This window comes from Wyeomyia smithii, chromosome 3 (assembly GCF_029784165.1).
Source record: "Wyeomyia smithii strain HCP4-BCI-WySm-NY-G18 chromosome 3, ASM2978416v1, whole genome shotgun sequence".
In the NCBI taxonomy this organism is placed as follows: domain Eukaryota; kingdom Metazoa; phylum Arthropoda; class Insecta; order Diptera; family Culicidae; genus Wyeomyia; species Wyeomyia smithii.
Window position 1 is genome coordinate 41,020,231 of NC_073696.1, and position 24,647 is coordinate 41,044,877.

Genomic DNA, 24,647 nt, shown 5'->3' on the forward strand with positions numbered 1-24,647 from the left:
GAAATTCAAAGTCTTTTCTTTCATTTCGCTATTTCTTCAGCACGAATATTTTACTCCTAATTATTAGTTTTTTCAACTTTTTGTCTTTCTTCTGGAAAGGTATAGCATCACTTGCAAAACCGAAGATATGAAAGTGCTGCAAAGAGCCGAGCTGAGCATTTTCTGTATGTATGTATGTATGTGTGTGTGTGTGTGTATGTGTGTATGTGGGTGTGTGTGTGTGAGAGAGAGAGAGAGTGTGGGTGGGTGGGTGTGGTTGGGTGTGTGTGTGTGTGTGGGTGTGGGTGTGTGTGTATGTGCAGATTTTTATTTTCACTCACTTTTCTCAGAGATGGCTGGACCGATTTTAATGAAATTATATGCAAACGAAAGTTCTAGTTGCCCCATAAGACTATAAAATTTCAATGTAATTGGATTTTTATTTTAGAGGTTATGTTGAAAAATGTAAAACGAACATCAATATCTCAGAAACCACACAACCGATTTCAATAAATTTTGAATTTTATATAGCTTGAATATGTGGTTCAATTATAATCGAACCAAGCAACCATTATGTATTAAATTGTTAATAAAACAACGAAAGTCTATTATCTCAAAGATTACACGACTTATTTGAACATAACTAGTGTCATATGAACGAGTCATCTCTCAAACTTACAAATAACAAACTTCATAACAATTTGATATGTGGTTCAAAAGTTATGGAAAGAAAAGAAATTCAAAGGCTATTTGAAACTATACCTGCTTTGATCAATACATGTGGCCTCAATATAATTTAAATGTGGTATCGTACTATTTGAATGTTCCCGGTATCGCTCGTGATTGAATTGTTCGAAATTAAGAGTCATTTCTTTTATTTCGCTATTTCTTGAGCATTTACATTACGTCAAATTTCATATTTTATACTTCAGTTACAACATCTTTATTTTAGAACCCAAAAAGTGAATACACATTTATTGGATTGAAGCGTTCATGTAAATCTACTTTTACAAATAATAAGTTTGAATGAGAAAGGCTGGATCTGACCGCTAGGTGGATTAATTTAGGTTTTTTTTATTTGTGGCACAGTAATCTAAAACTTTGCTGGAGACCTGATCTGATAAAAAAGTGAATTCTCTAAATCTTTTTTTTTTGTGGATGATTGATCACGTATTTTACTACATGAAAATGCGTTTTTGACATCTTCAATCGGAAGTAGTAATAGTAATAAAATCCTGATTTTCTCACTTTTCTCATTTATAACCCCAAACAGCATCAGGAGGGTGATAAAATCGGGTGATTACTGTATTCAAAACTATATGTACACTAGCGGCTGAATATCGATACAAACTGTGCACCAACTAAAGCTCTTTGACCTTCTAAACAACTTTGCTCAAGAAGGGAACCTTTTCATGAAGATGTCTATCTAATGCTTTTCAAAAAGATTAGGAAGCAGAGTTAAATTAGTGAATTTTTGCAAATTTGATTTTAGAAATTCAACCTATTTTGATAATAAAATGTGAATTTTGAGAACATAAATTTAAAGAAAGAAAAGTTGTGAGCAGGAATGATATTTGTTGACACTCTTGAGTGAAAGTGAAAAAAAGCATCCATAAACGTTATTTTTTTACAATCTTATCAGAGTTCTCCCTTCCCGCTTTTTGCATGGAAGTGAAGTGAAAGGTGTCAATTATTATATTTCATGTGATGGAAGCAAGACAACAAAATCAGTTTATCAGGTTCATTTTGGTTGAGTGAACTATTTGTTTTTCTTTTTCGCTTTGAAGTGAAGATCATTTGGTTGGATTTGTCATCAAATTTCAATCCGTAACCGTGAACGATGCGCCCGATCTATTTCATCTGAGTATAACAGCACCTTACTAGGACAAAAACCTAGTGTATCTGAAAGAGTGCTGCGATCATTGGAAGTGAAAATTGAAAATGATTGGCTGTAATTTTCGAAGAATTTTGCTGGGGAAAATGACTTTTATCAGCACTGGTTGTGAGATCAATGACTTTTATGTAGCAAGACGGGATTAGAAAAATATTGATTTCACTTACTTCACTCATTCTCAACACGAGTTGCGTTGTAATAGAGATATGAGCGCGTGGGAAAATCAAAAAGAGAGAATAGGGGAGAATAACGTAAAAAGAAAAGTGTTTTTCTGCTTTCATTTGCGATGCCGCTTAGCGTACAACACACATGCTGTTTAAGTAAACTGTTACATAGTTCAGTCAATGGTCAATTTGGAAACAACATTCGAATTGTTTTTTAACGCATGACATGAACAGTAGGGTGCCAAAGGAAATTGCCTGTTCTTCTCGAAAACAGATTACATGCTAAATTCCAGCTCAATCGTGCAGCTGCCTCTTTTGCAGAATGGTTATGAATTAATTTAAGATCCTATCAGGTGTACCACAGGTAAGTAAATTGGGCCCATTGTTGTTTTCAACAGTGTTATGAAAATGACTACAAGACAATGACAGTAAATTTTCAACTGATCCGCCTCTCATTGTATTGCACAGCTCTCTCTGCTCCCCACACGTTCGGTGAACAGTCCGACAGCAACTGACGACAGCACACATGCAACTCCATACGGACTGTTATTTTTCATCTTCATATGTCTGTTGGTATTTCCAAGCTGTCGCGAATGACAGCCTGTAATCTTCCGACATCCTTCAACACGAATCCGAGTGGAATGTCAGGTGATTATGATCACGACAGTAAGGCCGATGAAAGAATGAAAGAGAGATGGTGCGAAGCACGTTTTTACCTACGTGGGGAATAATATCAACAATGGAAACGGTTTGCTTTGTATTCAATATGCCACCGGCCTGTGATAAAGGAGAAACGAAAAAATGCAAGTCGACGACAGCCGCAGCCGATCAGCAGGCTGTCAACAGGAACAGGACATCCTCAAAATGAGCAAACTAGGCTGTTATGTCCGAACGAACAAAATACATGCGCAAGAATGAGCTGTCGTACGCAACACAAGACAGTTTCTTTGCCTTGTTTAAGCTGTAGCTGTATGTGAGCTCTCATGAATAGCTCATGCATGAGGCTGTAGAGTGAAGAGAGAGAAAAGTCGTCAGTATAGTGTCGCTCTCCAGTCATTTTCCTAAGCTTGGTTTTCAATACACTAAAGTCGCTTTTTACGCGGGCGATACATGTCGCGTAAGAAAAAACCGTGTAAAAAAAACCGCGTAAATTCCGGAATCCGCGTAAAAAAACAAGCGTTCATTCTGCATTCCGAGTGAAGGGAAACCGAAATCCGCGCAAAAAAAAAATACCGCGTAAATTCCGGAATCCGCGTAAAAAAACCGCGTAAATTCCGGAATTCGCGTGAAAAAAACCGCGTAAATTCCGGAATCCGCGTAAAAAAGCCGCGTAAAAAGCGACCTTAGTATATATATTCACGATGCAGCGATTATTCTTAATCAAGACGAAAGATGAAGGCATTGTACTGTGCACTGGATCGTTCGACAACGAAGAAGTGTGTCACTGTGTTCATAGCAAAACTGATCTCAACCGAGTTTAATGCTCCAGATTTTTTATCTGCAATAGGATTTTATGCATCAACTAGATTTTTGAGGTCGAGATCCAGGTTAAATTTCAATCAACACAATACGCAGCCCATCAGTTTTTTCAAAGATTCGTCGATTAAAAACCACCTCCAATGAGCTTCACCCTTTCCACACACACTAATTATTTTATTTAGATCGCTGATGGTCAGATAAAAATAATTAAACAAAGAGAGTTGAATATTTTAATTCCAACTGACAGACAAACATTCGATGTAACCAATCGTTGCAAATAGTACATTTTCTTTTCATTCCTTCGCCAGAATTAAGTGCTGATACTAGATACCTTCTTTTCAGTGGAAGAAACAACGACAACCTCATGGCAGCGAAATAAGTAAGAAACAAATAATAGCGACAAAGTTGTCCTCTCGTTGTAATTATTGGTGACAGTGACAAAACCAAGATCTAAAAAGGTAGAAAAGGTAGGAAAAAATACGGAAAAGCGTTTTTTTCTCTCCTGATCTGATTTCGTTCTTGTTTTTATTTCACAGTGTATGTGTAAGCGGATTTTAAAGGGACACAAAGTACGAACAAACAAGAAAATCCTGAACGTGAAACATCCTGCCAAGGCCGAATGAATCTTCCACACAACGCAGCTAATCTGCCTATCCCGGTTTCGTTCAAACACACAGTTGGTAACGTTTGTCTGGACCGTCAACCGCAAGTGGAGCGGAAAAAGGAAACGACAAGAGGATCGGAACTTTCAGCTTTCTCCCACCACGCTGGTCGTGAATAAAAGATATGTTGTATCAACAAAGTAGTACAACGAACGTTAAGAATGTATAATCGTACGAGGAATCTACTATGCATATATGAAAAGTTAGTGGCTTCGCTGGATCGAAGAATGGATGAAAGTAAGTACGAGAATTGCTATAGCAACTGTGTGCTGGCTGAATAACTCAGCTGTATAGGTTATTCAGAAGCATCTGCTGCGAGCTTTGAAGAGCACTTACTCTTTCTATATTTATGTTCTCCCTTCTCTCCCGGCCCAGTAAATAAAAGGGCGGCTCTGTGCATCATGGGTCCACAGAGATTAAACTATTTCAAGCGCCTGCAGGAGCCTATATTTGCGGACACTATATTTAAAACGATCACGAGCCTGAGAGCTATTTCGATTCCATTGTCACTCATGTTGTTCACATCGATAACCACAGTAAACATAACGTAATAAACGTAAAATTAACTGAAGTGTAACTTTTCTCGTATGGCAATTTAAACCCCGCATACAAATTAGTATACAATTAGGTAATAAAGATACTTGCACTTACCTCATCCCATTTGAGGAATTTTTCGCCGTCCTGCAGTGACTTCGGAACCTCCATTGTTCCGAGCTTGACGGCCGTCGGAATAACCGCACTCAGCGCGGCTGCACTGCGTGGCGATTGCTGCTGTTTGCCGGCGGTCTCGGTATTCAACGTCGATGGCGAAGCCATGTTTGCGCTCGAAACCACCAGGCTTAAATTTTCAATATTTTGTGGCACTCACTCAGTTGAAAAGCTGGTTTTCATTTCAGTGCATCAATCACCGCCCTAATTAGAACTACTGGGTGTTCGATTTCATAATACTCCTCGCACTGGTGAACGGTGGTTCTAAGCTGACCTTAGAGGGAATAATTTATTCATCATCAGCTTATTATTCACTAGGACTGGGAACGATATTGCCTTCAAAATGCTGCACCGTTGTTGTTATGCGTTCGTAAATAATCTACCATATTAGAAAGTTACATTTCTTCAAGCCAATAATCTGCAAAAAATTAAAATGAAATATAATCTACTTTAGATCGATTGTAAACAATAAATGTTAAATTTCTATAAAAATCGTATAAGAATAAGTTCATGATACTTGGTACTTTTTCCCATTTTTCCCACGAGACCAACACACGACTAATTGTTTTTCCTCCGCTCTAGGCGAAACCAAATCCAGCCAAGGGCAGACTGCCAATAGCAATATTTCTACACAAAGAACTCCGCACGAGATTACGAAATCTAATTGATCAACCTTTCCACCGAACTCATCCAATCCGTCATCTCATCAATCACGCTGCCAAAGATGGAATCTGAGCGTAGCACTCCAGTAGTAAAAACCAGTTCGGATTGACTCTCGGTCCGAGCTGTACTATGTGTCCACCAATTTGGGCAGTTGATTTACTTGCGGTGCGGCAAACAGAGCACTGTTTGCCGCTACAATCGGCAAATTTTCCCACGAAAACCTTCGAAGCATGTTTCGAACTACCTGGTGCATAACATGGGTGCGTACAAGGATCGCCGCACAATTAGATACTGCGGTACTCGACAAGTCCCGAGCGCACCAACCCCGGCGCTAGAAGCCGGTTATTCGTAATGGTCTAGTTAGAAAATTCCTTAATATTCGAGCTGAACTGGCAGGGTTTGGAAAAAAAAATCAGATAAACAAGTTTCTGCGAAACGCAGCCTTTTTCATTTCTAGAAAAAATGATATTAAAAATTTTATTGAGCAAGCGCTTATCCTGGTAGACAGCGACATGTTTAAATTCAAGTACCCACCACGACTCAGCTCCAAAATATAACTTTGTGCTGCGTTTAAAAACGCTTACTCGCTGCTTGATTGCCTCTCCACCGAACCGTACAGATAAAGCTCATTTACGAATCATTCCGAGAAAGGCAGGGCTGCTGTTCCGCCCTGAAGCACAGTGATATTTGATTTTAATCACAAAATTGCCTCCAACTATTTACGTACCTACTCGGAACTGCTTGGCTTGAAAGCAGCAGAAATAATCAAACAGCGGAGATTATTTGAAAGCAATCTGTTGAAGTAGTTATAAATTTCATGCCGTGTTCACCAACATTGTCGGTGGTGGTGTTGCTGTGCCGAGATACGGGTTTAATTGTTATTGTTAATAATTAAATCCAAACGAATCAGATCAGAAACATAATGATAAAGCATACAGACTGCCGTTGCGGGTAAGTAGTTGGGATAGATATACTGCTGAAACGATTCGAACGATTTTTCTCACATTCATTTCACGCACAGTCAGTTTCGTTTGACTTTTAAAATCAATCTAAGGTGGATTTCCCTTCAAGCTAGTGACAACTCTAATAGACAACAACGTGAGGTCAGTCGTGATTCAATGCTGTAGACTCGATAAATCGGGATCTACGTTACTTTTGGCAGGTTTTTACTGAATTTCAGCTCATCTAACGTCGATATATATATATTTTGAAGTAGGATACTTCTCTCAGGAAGTTTGGCTACATAGGGATGTAAAATGAAAATCTAAAACCGAAAAGTGAAAAAAATGTCCAATTTCAAATGCTAATAAATCGGTTAGTATTCGATGGATTTCCTTCGTTCTTGCAGCAATAGATTGGAAAATCTTCTAAGATTCTTCCCAAATGAAGATAATTTTATTTTATTATTCAAACTATTGTACTATTGAAAAAAGTCAAGCCTTGTCAAAACGAAAAATTCGGCCTCTGATTGGTCGTTATATTGGATATTGGTCGTTATTGCTTCCCAAGCACGGTCGACAGAATCATAGACCTCGTCATTTGAAATGTGCAATTTGGCCTATATAAAAGCCTGTTTCACTCGAAGCCGCTCATTATAATTCTAGACTGCAGCGCACTGTTGCCAACTGTACAGATTTATCTGGAAATGCACAGATTTTCTCGGGTTTTTCGGTACAGATTCTGTACCGCACAGATTTTCGAGAAAAAGTACAGATAAGTACTGATTTTTTAAATAGTTGAAAAGATTAGACAATACTTTTTAACAGACTCTGCAACAATACAATAAATGCGATCTTGCAATCAACACACTAAGAATTTACTGCCAAATCTCGGTAATTTGCTGCCGAGAATGACACTACTCGGTTAAAATGGCAGCTATTACATGATTTCGTTAATCTCGGTTCAACTTAACTGAAATATTGGCACAAAATATCCGAAATATAGGCAGTGTTTCATTACCGAGCTCGAGAGCCATTCTTAAGTGTGCGAAACTTTTATTGACAATCGAGCTAGTTGATCAGAATTAATATTGAAAGAGTTAATGTAGTCATAGTTTTCTGAAAATAATGAACAAACATCGTTGAAGTTGTTTTTTTTTAAATTTACAAAATAACAATTATGGACCAGTGGTACAGATTTTGGTACAGATTTTTTTCCGGAAAAAGTACAGATAAAAAAGAGTTTTCTGCTTCCAGTTCAGATGGAAATGTGGCAACACTGCTGCAACGAGAGCAGTCCTCCCTTAACAGCAGCAGTGGATACAGCAGCAGTAGCAGTGCAGCGGATAACGACCACAGCTGTGGTATGGCGACGGATAGCGGGGCGCGTCTCAGCATCGTTAACAGGACCAGGTGATGCAGGGCAGCGGATACCTATGGCAACGGAAGCGTCCAGTACTGTGACAACGGGGATAGTGCAGCGGTTGACGTTGGTCTCAGCATCAATATAAGCAGGGCCAGCTGATTCAGTGTGGCATTTTAGTGAAATGCTGTCTCTGAGCGATAGCAGACACACTAGCAAATGCATCCAATAAAGAGAACGTTCTGGAAAGCTTTCCGGTGTTTATTTTCCCCCAAGGAATATTTTATTTCCACTGCCAGTGAAAACGCAAAGATGTGATCGGCATCTTATCAGACATTGAATTAAACAACAAATTGTCCTTTTCAGGATGAAATAAAAACCTAATTGAAGAGTTAATATTTTCTCTTAAATCAATTTACACTTTCAAGAAATTTGGAACAGATATATATTTGGCTTCATCTCCGTGTCTCAGAACGTACTGAATTATCTTTTCCTTCAGTCATGAGCACAACATCCGAAAAGCTTTCATTATCAGCATGAAAATAAGTTTTTCGCATAATTAAAATTCAAAAACTATCAAGTCCAAATCATGACAAGCAACTATATTATTGAGAATGGTCAATCCTTGTTGAAGCGCAAAATTCGACTGATCTGATAAGTCGTTAATATGATTGCTTCCCAAGCACGGTCGACAGAATAATAGACCTTGCCATTTCAAATTTGCTTTTTGTCTGTATAAGAGTAAGGGCATCTTCAGCGGTGGTCCAAATCGTTGTTTTGTCCTATTTTTTTGGAACAAACTCAAATTCACTGCTGCACCGGTGGTGTAAATTTTGTTTTATACCAGATCTAAATTGAAAAAAATTGAAACTGGTATACGTTTTGGTCTATTTTTGCCACTTTTTGGAACAAAAAATAGATCGTTCTAAAACCCTTTGTACGCTGCCAATAGGTGGGTAAAATGTCATATTTTATTTGAATACCTCATTTTTGGCTTTGCGTTTTGCGAGTGTTGGGGAATAAACAAAACAAAGATTTTTTATGACAATTCACAATTCATTTTTGTGGCTTTTCTGAAGAAAAATATGAACAGGTTTGTCGTTTTTGGCTTCAAGGAAACCGACCAGCAAAAGGGGGAATTCTGAAAGACCATTACCGTAGGTTCAACTACTTGGTTTGCAGCCATCAGCCACCAGGATGACAAATATGTTGGCTATTTGTTAATCGCCTTAATTGTATTGGGACTAAAGGAGAACTTAAGAGGCCAGAAAAATGTTCCTCGAAGACACTGAACTAAAAACGTCCAAAATGCTGGGGTGACATTGCGCATTCCGTTTCGAGTAACTCGAACAAAACTAAATGATCGCTGGCGGGCGTTATGTTTCGTTTTTCGTATTTTTCGACTTTGCGGGTTGGATGAGCCGCAAGACAAATGACAATGACTGCTCCTTTTAAGCTTGAAGCATAACTGGCAGTATGTGATCTACTCGAAAGTAGCTAAAATCGTTCGAATCGAGCTGCGCAATGCCACCCAATATCCTCAAAACCCAAACCAAGAAAGTACAAACTCACCGCCATTTTGAAGCTTCAGGCTAGTACTATGAAATGGCGAAAAAGTTACTCGTCCGACTCGTCACAATTTTGAGAAAGAGCGTTCAACATTTTCGTAATTTTGCGTACTTTTCCTTTAGCGGAACGAGATATCTTCATAGTAATACGGTTTTGGACATTGAGTGTGTGTATATATGATTGCGTATGTAAGTGTGTGGCTCTATAATTGTATATGTGTGAAAAATGAGTGTATGTATGATTCGTATTCAGATTATAACTTCTAAATACTGCTAGGATTATGTAATAAATCTGGGTGATTGGTTGTGATATCGCAAAAAGCCATGCAGTGTGTGTATCGTCAGCAAGCGGTAGTGAAAACTAATAAGCAGGAGATAGAGACTAATACCAATTTGCTTTTTGCTTTTAAACTCACGTATGATATCAGAGAATATGATTATACCTTTCAATGAAAATTGCAGCAGGTTATCGGACTACTTCGGTAGTGAAATTTTCGACAGGTTTTCTACAGCATTCTGAATAATGCAAAACATATAACGATATTCTTACTTATAGATATCTATACTCACCTACACGAATATGTCCACACATACATTCACACACATACGTCCATAGAGACACACACTTACATATGCAATCATATATACATACACACAATGTCCAAAATTGTGTTACTATGAAGATATCTCGTTCCGCTGAAGGAAAACATTTAACGCTCTTTCTCAAAATTGTGACGAGTCGGACGAGTAACTTTTTCCCCATTCCATAGTACTAACCTGAAGCTTCAAAATGGCGGTGAGTGTGTACTTCCGGGCGTCCCCCTTTTTCTCTAATCCACAGTTGAAAATAGGGTAAATTTTTGTTAATATTGCTTCTAGCCTTTAAACCAAAAGGAATTTTAGCATAGTGTCTTCATAGAATTTTTAAAGCATGATGAGGCCTAAAATTCTCCGAAACAGTGTGTTGATAAAAAAAATCAAACCAAAAAGTTAGGAGCAAAAAACAGATTTTACGGACATAGTCATACGAAACTTAAGTTATTTCAAAATCTACAGTATATAGAACAAAAGTTTTGTTAGCAAAGTTGTTTGTAATGAAATTATCTACAACTTTGCCGAAGACAACTTTTAGTTTCATGCAGAAACAAAAAAGTTAGAAATTCTATTTTTTGCATAGTAGGCTATGGCTATTGTTGCATAGCACCATCATATGGGCAATTTCAATACACACAATTGCTTCGAAGACACTAGGGGAGACTGGGGAGACTTGATCCCCTCATGGTATCTCACTGGTGAAATAACATATGTTGTTCAAATATACTAGAGAAATGTGTTATTTTACATGAAACAGTATTCCTGTTATAAAAAATTGGTATAGAAAATTCAGGATCTAAAATATACTAGATTAAAACAAAAATCGAGTCCAAGCACCTCCAGAGATTTTTTTTTCAAACTTAAGATTCCAAATGAATCATCTATGATCACCCCTTAAATATGAAATTCATAAACATAAGATTGATAGACATGTAAACTAAAAGAGTTTGTAATGTTTAAACCGATTTCCCATAGAAAACTATTCAAAAAATAAGTTTGCTAAACTAGTTCTTTTGGGTTGACTCGATCCTTCAAATTCGTGGAGACATGATCCCTTTGTGCCGAAGTCAACAGTGACCCTTTATCGAGTATCGAAGCAGCAGTTTATGATGCAGGTGTCGAGCATCCATCAACCATAAACGTTTCACTTGATCAACAAGCAGGGAATGCTTCCGCAGAACAATCATCTGCTGATTCCACTGGCGCTAAGCAGTCCAGAACGCGACGTGTACCAAAAATCGAAACACCCAAGCTTCCGAAAAAAATGCCGGCTTCAACATGTTCCAGTAGGTTTTGCTCTTGCTCAAATATCAATTCCGATCATCGAACAAGAACCCTCAGATTACCTCTAACCTTTTCCGAGTGGAATCAAAACACCAGAAGAAATTAAACAATTTCCCAAAGCTTCACCCCGCAAAAATACCAGGAAAGGCAGAAGGCGTGGGGAGACTGAGATCCTGACGGACACTCCGGTTCGAGTAAAAATCGAACAAGAATTCAAGGCAAAGCAGAGGAAGAAACCTAAGGAGAAACAGCAGAATAATAAAACGGCATGTCGCAAACTTTAATTTTTTTGACAACTCCGAATAATTTTTTAAAATAGCTTTTTTAACCATTTAACAACATATTTTAGAAACATTTTTAACCAACAGCATTTCAGTAGCAATAAATTGTCTGTGAAATAAAATGACCCTTGAGTGTTTACATAATAAACGAACGATTCCTTAAATTTTACATCAACATTAGGCGAAAAACAACATGTACCCAAATGAGGGATCAAGTCTCCCCTAGTCTGAAATTTTTTTCATTTATGCATGTTTTACAAAAATCCCTGATACTGCTTTCTAAAGCATTATAACTAAGAGTTTTTTTTTTTATGGTAATCAGACACTAGTATGGTTCATCCAAATCCGCAACAGAAACATATTTTGAATGTGTTTTCTTACAAATATAATGAAATTAAGAAAACGGGATCAAGTCTCCCCAGTCTCCCCTACAGTTCTAAAGTAAAGCACTTAGGCACTATAGAATTAAGTTCGCGACATTGCTATTTTAAACCACTGTGAATTGATGAGACGAAAACGGAAGATGAACATCTACGCGATTAAATATTTTTCACTATCCTCCGAAACCCTATTTGTGGCAGAAATTTTCGATCATACCGATCTATCCTGAGAAATTTCACTGACGCTCGGGTCAAACCGTCAAATCCATAAAGTCTTGTGGATATAAAGTGTCTTGCCAAAGTAATCGTTTATTGTGCGTAAAAATTATCGAATTTCCGTTTGTTGAATATTGTGTGTTTTTTAAGTCTCATTAACTGATAGCATGGGGTATTAAGTTGTTGACAGTGTGACAGATGTCAGCGGTTTAAAACAACAAGATATACAACACCGGTGCGGAGAACGAAAAGTTGGTCTATATTAGCTGGTTCTATTCAGGTTTCGCTGGTGTAAATCTAGTATAAAGTTGTTTCAAAAATAGACCACCGCTGAAGATGCCCTAAGGATGGGAATTATCGACTGAAATGGCTATCGATAGTTATCGATGATTTCCTACTACTATCGATAGGTTTTTCATCCCTATATAAGAGCCTGTTTCAGTCGAAGCCGCTCATAATAGTTCTAGACAGCGACAACAGCAGTCTTCCCTTAGCAGCAGCAGTAGCAGTGCAGCAGCAAGATACCAGGCGGATAGCGGCCACAGCTGTGGCATAGCAATAGATAGTGCACTAGTTGCAGCGGATTTCAACATCGATAGCAGCTGGGCTAGCTGATGCAGGGACAGCGGATACCAAAAGCAGCGTATAGCGGCCAAAACATTAGCATGGCTACGGATAGCGTAGCAGTTGCAGCGGGTGTAGCACCGATAGCAGCTGATGCAGTGAGGCACTTTAGTGAAATGCAGTCTCTGTGCGATAGCGGGCACTAGTAAATGCATTCAATGAAAAGTTGACTCATTTTGACAACACATGAGCCGTCTAGTTTTGAGTGTTAAATCAGCTTTTCAAGTTTATTTCATCACAAGGAATACTTTATTCGCACTGTCAGTGATAACGCCAAGATGAGATCGGTATCTTATCCGATATTGAATTGAACAACAAATTAAAAAATGACTGACACGCAAGCAGCCGGGTTTTCTTTCTTGTAAAAGTATTCTACTTCATCCTTGCGGTCGTGGCTTTGCACACAACCCTCCTGTGAATTTTTTCAAGTTTTCCGCTCGAGAAACTCACGTATTTCGGAGCATTCCCTTCTAAGATATGAATCTATTAGTAATAAAAATTTACCTAATTAAACTGCATGGACATGATACGTTTGAATATATCCTTATCACACCCCTTTTCAGCGTTAGATCTATCTTTGACCGTCCATTAGAATGATGAATGTAGGTATTCAGGAAGCGATATTCAGCTTTTTTGGCACAGGAGCAATCTACAATGAATGCAAAGGTATTTGTCGTGCATGCAAGAGCGCACGGCTACCGCCGCAGTGACTCGAATAAATTCCTAACCGCTAAGCAACAGACAAGCTCCCCAGACTCTCGCTCTCTGGTGAAATCACCAACAACAACGGAACGAAAGTTGCGATGTGATAAGTTTGAATTTCATCCACAGTGACGCCGAGCGTCCCCAACCAGATGAAGAAAACGGGAATGAAAAATCAATTTCATGCAGCCAGGATAAGATATGTTGGGCGAGGACGTAGTATACACCTAACCCGCAGCCTGGCTGGGATGCGCGAGCGCGGAAAAGCGGAAGCAATTCAAGTCACGTGAGAGTCACTATTGTAGGAGAAAATGCCCGAATAAATAAATGCGCCAGCAGTATGCTGTATCACATACAGAATGAACCGAGCACTTCAGATCCTGGTTCGGATTATTCTGAAACGCGAAATTATCCCTGCGATCCAGATAGCACTACGTATCTACAATTCTGATTTGATTGTGAAGGTTTTCTGGTGGAAGCTGTAAAAAGATGATGATTAGAAGTCCCACATTGGTGTGCTTCACGTGTTGGAAAAATTACCTCATGGGAAGTCTACGATTTTTCAAGTGTACTCTGTTCCGGGACCGATGAAAAATTCAACACGGTCATAACCGTTCTAACACCGAGGAGAGTTGGAATGTGATTTCAATGATCACGAAATGTTGAATCAAAACACGCTCTTATCATCCATATTTCACCAGAATAAAATCTATTATTCACCAGTTGATTTATACCTTGTTTTTCTAAACCGACAACAAAACCGTGCATGGATTATGCTTTTAATATATGAACCAGTAATTAGCGCTAATGCGCGCTAATTTATCAACTCGACTAGCATCCAGGTCCAGACGCCCGCCGACGCCAGCAAACACAAACACGTATGTGAAATCACAGCAGCCACTGTTTGCCATTTGTGAAACTGAATCCCAACCATCCTACGGGTTTCGTCGTTTCAGAGCACATATGTAGCACGGGGTAAACGGGTAACGCGCTCAAGTTGATAAAATAAAAAATAACTGCCAGCTTCGCCATACATACTCGATTATCAATCGTTGAAAATTTATTTCAACTTGAATTGCTTTTCCATGAAGCTAACTGGAAAAGTGCTTTTGCCAAAGTGAGACTGATGGTTTCCGTTTATGATGATTTTGTTGGTTTGATGTTTCATGGCACTATTTTTCATTTCATTCTAGTCACTTTGGATTCAACATTCATGCAGGATGAAATATTCAAATGTATAACTGCTTTAGATAGATAAGATACGAGAAGCATACTTTCATATTACTAGATAACACTATCATTGCAATCGTTATAGCGTTGTAAACGCTTCTTACCAGCCCATTTGAATGCCAGTACAAGAATTTCCCAATGCAACACATTTCACACTCAACCCACTACGGAGAAAATCACTTGAAGGTTTGCGAAGCAAAAAATCATTCAATCGATTGATCGAAAGCAATTTCAAACTCCTAGAAAATGCTTGAATAGTGCAACCAGAGACCGAACAGCACCCAGAGGATTAAATTTTACACTCATTTAAAGTGTTTTGAAACATAAGACTATGAGGATAAAATAAGTTGTTTCGAAAGAAAACCAAAACAATGTGTGGCCATAAAAGATCTCACAGTGATACGATAGTAAACGAAAATCCTCCAATGCGTTTCGATACAGTAAACACCTATTTCCGCAGCAATAAACAACGCTTTCATGATTGATACCTTAATCGGGACCGCTGCCTCTCATCGCACCGATTTTTGTTCCGAAAGCGAAAGCTGAGAGAGCCGCTCAAGTGGTTGAGTCAAAATTGAGTTGGATTAGTGGTAGCTAGGTATAGTGACAGGTCCCCCGCGTGGTGTGGTAGTAGTGGCATGCTTGTCACACGAAACACACTCGGACTGTGTGGTGGGTAAACGAAACGGGCTCGCCAGCCACTCGAATCGAGAAGCAGTATTGTTTACTTGGCTATTTACCTACCACTTGATGAATGAATCTATTTCTGATCCCTGTACTAGCCGGAGGTATAAGACAGCATAGGTTTGCCGACATGTGGGTATGTAGTAAACCGATACGCATAGAACACACGCTAGGAAGAGCCGTGATTCTCCTTTCCATTGACAGAACGTGTACAACACAGCTGCGACCATGTCGGGTGTGTGTTTTCCTAAAGAGCGTCATTTGAATATACATAGTTCAGTTAAAATGAAGCGAGAGCCGAGCGAAGAAGAATGCGTCAGCAACAAATCCAGTCTGCTAATTACTGATTTGTAGATGATAGCGACGGAAAGGTAACCCTCTATGGGTCCGGGTGTTTTTAGGTAGTAGACTGGAAAATGATATTTTAGAAAATGACTTACAATCTTTGAATGAGGTATTCCAGGGATCAAACAAAACCTAAATCATGAAGATTGTAATTTCAACATCGATTCTATGAAACTCGTGCACAATTTCGCTAAGCTTTAATTTGACCTCCAAAGGGTTATCTCACGAAGCAGGTGCACTTAAATATTTTCAATACAGCACAGGCTTCAGGTAAAGGTCGTTGGTTATATTGATTTTATTGTTATTTGCATTGAATTATCTTCTTCACACTAAACTGTATCACTGCACTATTTTGATTACGAGTAAAAATGTTTTCAGTGAGCTTGTAAATCAAGCTTCCTTACTCTTAAAATAAAAAACGTTTTCTAACAAAAACTTTTTCAGATCCAGCATTTTTCACATTTTCTGTAGGGGAGCTTTTAGCCTCAAGCGATTGCTCATAAGCTCGAATCTTTGTAGAACCAGACCGTTCAATGTGAGAGGGACCCTTACGCATGGGTTTATTCTCAGGCTCCCTTCGATCTTGACCCTTCCCTCACGCTAAACTCCAGAAAAAAATTACACTCAGTTGAATGAATAGAGTACCTTTCAGGCAGATATAATTGCCTTGACAGGATAACTAACGAGGCTCGGTAAAGAAAAGCAGTAGCGTCTATATATAAGCACGTGTAGAGGGAAGGATAAAAGTTTAAAACACCATCACTTATCATGGTGACAATGTAACCTTACTTTCCGCTATGGTCGTTAGAGATGCAGATGCAAACTCGGTCTCTGGCAACAATGATTATAGCACTTGCTTTTATCCTTCTTCAACTGACCGTAACGACGTAGCTGGTGCCGTTATCTTCTATCTTCTATCTTCTTCTTCTATCTATCTTCTTCTATTTGTATAAAAGAGAAGTTTTGTATGTATGTATGTATGTATGTTCCATCATAACTCTCAAAGGCCTGAACCGATTTTAACCAAACTTGGCATACGTGTTCTTTGTACAAAGGAAGTGGTCATAGATATATTGGATAGGGGGAGGGGTCACCCTTAAAGAAGTAGAGGGTCAAAAGTAATAAATTTGCATACATAATGGAAACCTTTCATTGAAATTTGATGATTTTCGGGCTCTTGGTCATATTTGAAGGCCAGAAGTTGACGTCTAGGGACCGAAACATGATGTTCGATGCCATTTTCAATTCGAGATGGCGACTTCCGGTTTCTAGGAAGCCATTTAAAACTGTGGAAAACGCTCACAAACCCCCCTCAATGTTGGTATTTTCGGAGCAAAAATGAATCTTAAGAGCCGGTTATCGGTGTCTGACGATACTTTGAAACTTGGGTTGCCGACTTCCGGTTTCTGGAAATCTGCGAAAATTAATAATGGAATTATATACTTGGCAATACTTGATATTTTCGGAATCGGCATGATGTTTCTAGAGAAGTGTTTTAAAACAACCAACCTGCTTTGATCCGTTTTTGGAACGATTACTTGACATATTTCTCGCATAATTTAATAACGGAGAGTCAAATCTAGCGTTTTGGATAGAAAATATGTTTGAAAAAGTTGGCATACGTGTTCTTTGTACAGAGGAAATGGTCATAGGAATATTGGGAAGAGGAAGGAGCAACCCCCAAAGGAGGAGGGAATCTTAATTAGTCAGGAAAACAAGTATTTTCATGCATTATGGGAACTTTTTGAATGAATACGATAGTTTTCAGGCCGTTGGTCATGTCTTGAGATCTAAAATTGATTTCTAGAGACCGGAACATGATGTCGAAAAGAGAAAGGGGCAGCTATCAAAGAGGGAGGGGGTCTTAATTTATAAGAAAGTCAGGTTTTTTAGTGCCCTATGGGAGCTTTTTGAAAAGGTGCGATAACTTTCATGCCCTCGGTCGGTCATGGCCAGAAGATGATGTCTAGGGACCGGAATATGATGTCCGATGTTTTTCCAAAACAGAGATGGCAACATTTGGTTTCTGGGAAGCTGTATACAATTGTAGAAAATGTTTACAAACCTCCAAACATTGGTATTTTCGGAACCAGGATGCCCTCTAGAAACCAGAAATAAAAGTCCAACGACATTTTTTAAATTCAAAATTCATTCGGTTTCAGAATTTTGTGAAAAACGAATATATGCTCTGCATTATGTATATTTTCGATATCAAGATGACGTCCAGAATCCAAATATTCATGTCCGGCGCAATTTTTTAAATCGTACATGGCGGATTACATTTACTGGAAAGGCTACTAGAATACAGAAGAAGGCTTGGACGTAATATTGGAACGTTATTTTGGAATCAACTCCGCGATTTCTGCTTTCTGTCGAACTGTGTAAAACTGAGTAAAATGGTTAAATAATGTCAATATTTCTAGAAAGAGAACTATGTTCAGAAAATGACAACGGGTGTCCAAAGCTATTTTCAAATTCAAGCAGAAAAATATTCAAATACTCCCTGATATTAGGTTCATAGGTCAGAGCTGACTCCCCAAAACCGAAAATTTGTGTTCGAACGTTTGGTATAATGAGGGCTGTGTTTCTGCATTGGAAGTTATTCAAAACTTGAGGAAAATGTTGAGATAGTTCCCGTATCTCCAAATTGTTAATTAATTTATGAAGACTGATGTTCAACTATAAGGATAATATTGATATTGTTTACACAAAAAAGTAGAACGAGAAGACATAGCAAGCAATAATTTTAACTATCAGAGGTGATTATGCAATTTCAGTCTAATTTGAGTTTATTGTAGGTTAATCGATACCGTTGAAGATGCTGATGAGGCAATCTATTTTCCAACGGAATTTTTGAACTTATTCGACCTAGCTGGAATGCCTCCGCATCGATTGTTAATCAACGAAAAAGGTGGTATATAAGTAAGTTTATAACTAAAATAGAAATATTATTTGAAATGATGGGTTGGAAAAAATATATGGAAATATAGAAAATTATAGAAACAGCAGAAATTTTTACACGAGCAAGGCCGGGTTCATTCAGCTAGTTGATATATACAAAAGCGGAAGCTACTGAATTGTGGCACGTTGAAGGTGGTAAATAAATCTCAAATTAGCCATCGTAAGGTCGTTTTTTATGATACTTCACTAGCTCAGATCCATGACGTAGAAGCAACTACGAAATGTGCTGTCGTTCACGCTCAAGCTCAAGCTCAAGCGCCAGTATTTTCCATTTCTTTTGCTCTGGGAAACTCAGCCCGGGGTAATAACAAGAAAGATTGAGAAAAGTTGTCAATCGATGGCTTTTCGAGAACTCAAAACTAATTTAAACTTTTTTAATTAGAAAACAAATGCATAAAAATTGGATTATACAAAGAAATAAATGCTTACTAGAAAAATAACATTATTCAATCATCAGACCGAAATCTTAGTTCGGAATTGTGACGTTTTTACACAAGTTTTGAACACAAAAATCTGGTTTACATAATACAATCAACCAATAAAGTTAGGACAGGAAAGCTCTAACATGTTTGTTTGAGACAACAAGTACCTCCATAATCGATCGAGTAGCTTTTTCATTTTGGCAAAATTTGGAACATTTTATAAAATTTTTCTAGTCGAACAATATGGAAAAGCTTAAGCACTTGGAAATTTTATGTACACTACCCACCGTAAGTTTGGAATCACTTCACTGAGTATTGAAACATTGAATATGGCAGCACACAGAAAAATTTAACAGTACCCATAATGAGCAGTTATATGAAATCCTATCTTATACTTCCGACAACCAAGAGAGTTGTGGTCTTCAGCAAAGTTATTCAAGAGGTCAAAGACTTGTGGTCTGCAACAAGTCTGCGAAAATTCAGCCGCAGAAAGGTACTAGTGAGCATGCAGTTTGAAGTACTTTGATCACTGCATGTTTGTCAATGTCCCTTCTTCTCAAGATCGTCTAAGCTGTCCACCAAACAGAAACTTTTGACTTCACGAACAATTTACTGAAGACCGTGACTTTCTAGGTCGTCGAAAACACAACATATCTATTTACCTATTCTGTGTGATTCTAAACTTTTCAACGTTTAAAGTAACGTACAAAATAACCGATTTTTCATGTTTTTACCTTCACATGCAATGACGTAACTACCTATGCAGCATCAATCATAGTAACTCATGAGTCAGCAGAAAAAAATTGACAACTCGAATTCTAAGCGTAATGGTAAAAACAGTGAGGCTACTTCGTTCAGAAGTGTATGCGTTCAAAAAACCGTACCCCATTACGTCGACAACGGACATCGCACACTGTTTCCAAAGCTGCGAAAACGTGATCGAAATTATTTTGACCCCAAAATCTTGATTTTAGAGTTACAATGTCTTCAGTAAAATTGTTCCATTCATTATTCTCCATGTTATAGAAGTTACAGTTTTGTGATTAATCCGAAATTTACTTTTTTCACTTTTGCTTATAAAAATTCATCGTGTTCGGCAAAGTTGTAGCACATTTTATAAGAAACAACTTTGTCAAAGACACCATACTTCTATCTGCCTATTTAAATGGACTTATGTGGAGTTTGCTACAGATTGCCACTAAAAATCAGTTTTTCAATATAACTTTTAGTAGTGATTTTCTACAATTTTTCAATGTTCTGATATATTATTTGCTATAATAAAACAATGTCTGCGAAGGAATTTTATTTTTTAGCATATTTTTATAGTTATTGATGATTTCTATTTAAATAATGCACTAATTCACACCAATTACTTTTTACTCAAAAAAATTATTTTGGAGCCATAGTGTCTTCAGCAAAGTTGTTTTGGTAATTATTTTTCATGTTATGAAAGTTAGAATTTTGTGATTATTGTACCCAAAAGAGAGAAACGAATTTTATTTTTCTCATTTTTGCATATAAAATCCACTTTACTGAATAAAGTTTTAGGACATATTGTAAGAAGAAACTTTGTCGAAGACACCATATTTCTATCTACCAATTTTAATGGACTATTGTGAAGTTTCCCTTGGAATGCCCCTCAAAATCATATTCTATATAACTTTTTATAATGAGTTTCTAAAAATTTTCAATGTTCCACAATGTTTTTCAGTACAATAAAACACACTAGTTCACTAAAGAAAGCTTATTTTTATCTCTTATAATTATTTAGTTATTGAGGATTTCTATTAAATTAGTACACCAATTCACTTACAGATATAAACACAGGAGACAGCGAGAAACAAATGTCTATATTTGGATTGAATGATGTTTTAGTTATACTTTCATATAGAAATGGTTTAGTCTGCAGATAATTGCAAATTTTGAAGATATCTGTTATTAAATTAATGCTTTGTTTAACCAGAGAAATATGTGAGATAAAAAGAAACTTTTTTCGCAGACATTGTTTTTTTTTTTATTATAGCAAACAACATTGTAGAACATTGAAGAATTGTAGGAAATCACTTCTAAAAGTTATATCAAAAAACTTATTTTTAGTGGCAATCTGTAGAAAGCTCCACATAAGTCCATTTAAATAGGCGGATATGAAATGTGCTACAACTCTGCCGAACACGATGAATTTTTATAAGCAAAAATGAAAAAAGGAAAATTCGCTTTACACTGTTAAGTGGATTAATCATAAAACTGTAACTTCTTTAACATGGAGAATAATTAATGGAACAACTTTACTGAAGACATTGTGGCTCTAAAATCAAGTTGTTTGGGTCAAAATAATTTCGATCACGTTTTTGCAGCTTTGGAAACAGTTTGCATCGCGCGGCATTTTATGGGAGCTGAATACGCCTGTTCCGGCATCTACAATATCTTGGCACTATTGGACAACAATCAGAACATCGAAAGAAAGCCCAGTTCTGGACGGCCAACAACTCTTAGCAACAAGAAGCTACAAAGGTTGCTGAAGAATAAGCCCGAGGGAAAAGTGACTACATCGCTGCGTGGGCTTGGCCGCGAGGTCGGCGAAATAGTGAAAAAGTACCTAGCTAACTTGAACATACATGTCAGCAAACGGCAGTTTCGTCCACTGGTCTCGGAGCTGCAGGCAATGATGCAGCGGAAGCGGCTGAATAAGATGGTCAAGTCGACTTTCTCGGCAAATCGCGACGTGGCGGTTGTGATGGACGACGAGAGCTATCTCACCCTGGTAGGCAACGACTGGCAGGGCACTTCGTATTGTACTTCCCCTACGAAGGAAGTGAGCTCCGAGGTAAAGTTCATTTCATAGACCAAGTTCCTCAAAAAGGTGCTGCTGTGGCTGACAATCAGCGAGAAGGGGATGTCAAAGCCGCTCTTCTTTCGCCCCGGACTGCCCTCGAACAGGGATATTTTATACTACGGAGTGTCTACCGGAAGACAGTCATCAGAAAATACCATAAAGGTGAAGACGCGGTGCTCTGGCCGGATCTGGCGTCGGGTCACTACTCAAAACCATCTTTGGAGGAGATATCGATGTGGTACCTAAGTTGGTGAACCCGCCCAACGTCCCTCAGCTGCGTTCGCGAATTCTAGGGCAAACCTGAAAGGGAAGATCTACTCCAACAAATTCGTTTCTAAAACTGGAGAGGAATTTTTAAACAAATCATAAAAAGAATTCAAAAACATGCCCACACCCATATTTTCATTCTCAATGGCGAATGTTCCAGTTTAACGCCGGAAGGCCGCCAGATTTTTTTGCAAGTAAGTTAATATAATTACCTTCCATGGCAAATTCATCAAACTCAATAATTTGTCTTAGTTTTTTTTTATCACCAGTCGAAAAAGTCAATTTTTTTAAACAAACGTTAGGGAGTGCTGCAATATTTAACCTGAGCGTTGGAATACTTAATAGAGTGATTTCAAACTTATTGCGGGTGGTGTATAAATATTATTGAGATTATGTTAATATTGAGCATGGAACTGTTCAAGCTTTTTCAATTTACCCGGAAACACAATCGATATATTCCTAAATCTATGATGATTTTTGTTGGATTTTGCAATAGCATTTCATCAACTATTCTCAGTGTTTTTTTATCTTCGACAGTGGTTAATTCAGCCTATCAAAACTTTAATAACGATTTACGGGAACTCGAGAATTTTTCCCTCTACTCATCTTATTAAATACCAAATTAAAACATTATAATATACAGTCATCCCAGCATTATAGGCCAACAAGTATTATAGGCCAGTCTATACTTTTTATTGGTTTCTAGCGTATGTCAATAACTTGTAATAGTTTAGTTATTGAAGTTTAGTGAACGTAAACATCTCTCTGCATACCTTCTGTGCGAAATCCCTGCACTTATGAGCATAACTCCTTCCAATGAATGTCGGTAGACTCTCATCACCTGATAATTTGTTGTTGTTTTCGCCTCAGTCACAAAAAGTCGGTCGTGGAAACTAAGACTAGGATCCGTTGAAAATATTCTCTTATTCAACAAAATGAATAGAACTAGAATTAATTGGTATGTATTCATTAGAGTGAGGTGTCGTTATATGAAAAAAAAAACGAAACTTTATAGTAGAAAGCCAGAACCAAGACAATCCTAAATTTTTCGGAAATCGATTGGTTATGTCTTCGCTTGGTGCATCGCATTTTAAATTTGTATTAAGATTTGTATGAAAAAACCAACTTTTTTAAATTGTCCATTCTAAGGAGCTGAAAATGGCCTGAACCATACGTATCATGACTTCAAATGGTAGGTTTTTCGATGCCTAACAACTTTGCCGAAGACATCAAAAAAGTAGGATGTTCAAAATAAATTCTATATCTGTTCAAAGTTGAGTGTGTCTTATCAAATGCTGAAAACATTTTTTTTAGCAACAGTAGGGGTACTGGGGGTAAGCCCGGCACTAAGGGTAAGACCGTCACCCTTAGGATTTTACTAGAAAACGCTAATTAACTGTGTTTTGGAATATGTGAAGTGTTGGTATTTAATATTTTAGACATTTTAAGACACATCGAAGCCACCGTGAAACGTCAAACGTCAAAATAATAGACAAAACATACGCTACTGCAGCTGATGCGTAAACGGATGTAGTTTTTCGTGAGTGGAACTTAAGCTTTCATTCATTTGAAAAGACTAAAATAATTTTTCGTTACTCTACAATTTCTTGCCTGTATTGTTAGCAATCACAGGAATTCGATCTGAGGTAAATTGAAGCGATAAATTTGTAGAAATACTCTTTTAAATAAAATGTGTGCTGTCGGGGTAACACCATCACCCAGTGAGTGGGGTGAGCCCGACATGGTCTGAGGCTAGTTGGATGTTACTGACACATATTTCTCATCTATTACCGATGTCTCGCTAATAAATAAATTAATTAATCGACTTAGAACCATGCACTCAAGCTTTTCTGTGATTTATGAATGATTCCAAGGGTTATTAGAGGTGCCAAATGTACTGAATCAAGTCACAAAACTGTCGGCTTTCCCGGTGTGGTCAATGTGATACTGACTTCAATGAAACTAGTTAATAATATGATTTAAAGTGCCACATGATAGGCTTGCCGAGTATCAAATTGTTTCATTGTTTATACATAATGTTCCCCGGAACTTGTTCCGGTAATCTGCCCAGAACCAGCTTACCGACAAGAACCAAATTCAACAGTAACATACAGAAATGTAAGATTTGCCATTCGGCGGTTTCCGAATTCAAATTGGTTCAGTTAATTCGAGTTAATTCATGAACAAACTTAGGTGCCGGTGTTACCCCCAAGGGGTGCCGGTTTCACCCGCACTGATTGCTAAACGTCATTTTTATCTTAGTTTCAAAACTTCACTATTCCTTGTAAAATAACAGTTTAAAATCACTGAAAACCTTCATATCTTGTAGAAAACAATCTGGGTAATGATTTTGTGAAAGAAAAATAGCAATATTCGCCATCAAGTGCTGCTAAAGAATCATTTTCC

At 37.8% G+C, this 24,647-nt stretch overlaps 1 protein-coding gene across 2 annotated transcripts in view; it reads right to left on the minus strand.

Annotated features, from left to right (window-relative positions):
• The window catches only part of LOC129733170 (1-phosphatidylinositol 4,5-bisphosphate phosphodiesterase classes I and II), a 181,893-nt gene that overhangs the window by 151,904 nt on the left and 5,342 nt on the right, over positions 1-24,647 (minus strand). For both annotated transcript variants that reach the window (XM_055694793.1, XM_055694792.1), the window contains exon 2: positions 4,830-5,304. In XM_055694793.1, the coding sequence (XP_055550768.1) occupies positions 4,830-4,994 (165 nt within the window). In that variant the 5' untranslated portion in view covers positions 4,995-5,304. The remainder of the gene's footprint in view (positions 1-4,829; positions 5,305-24,647) is intronic.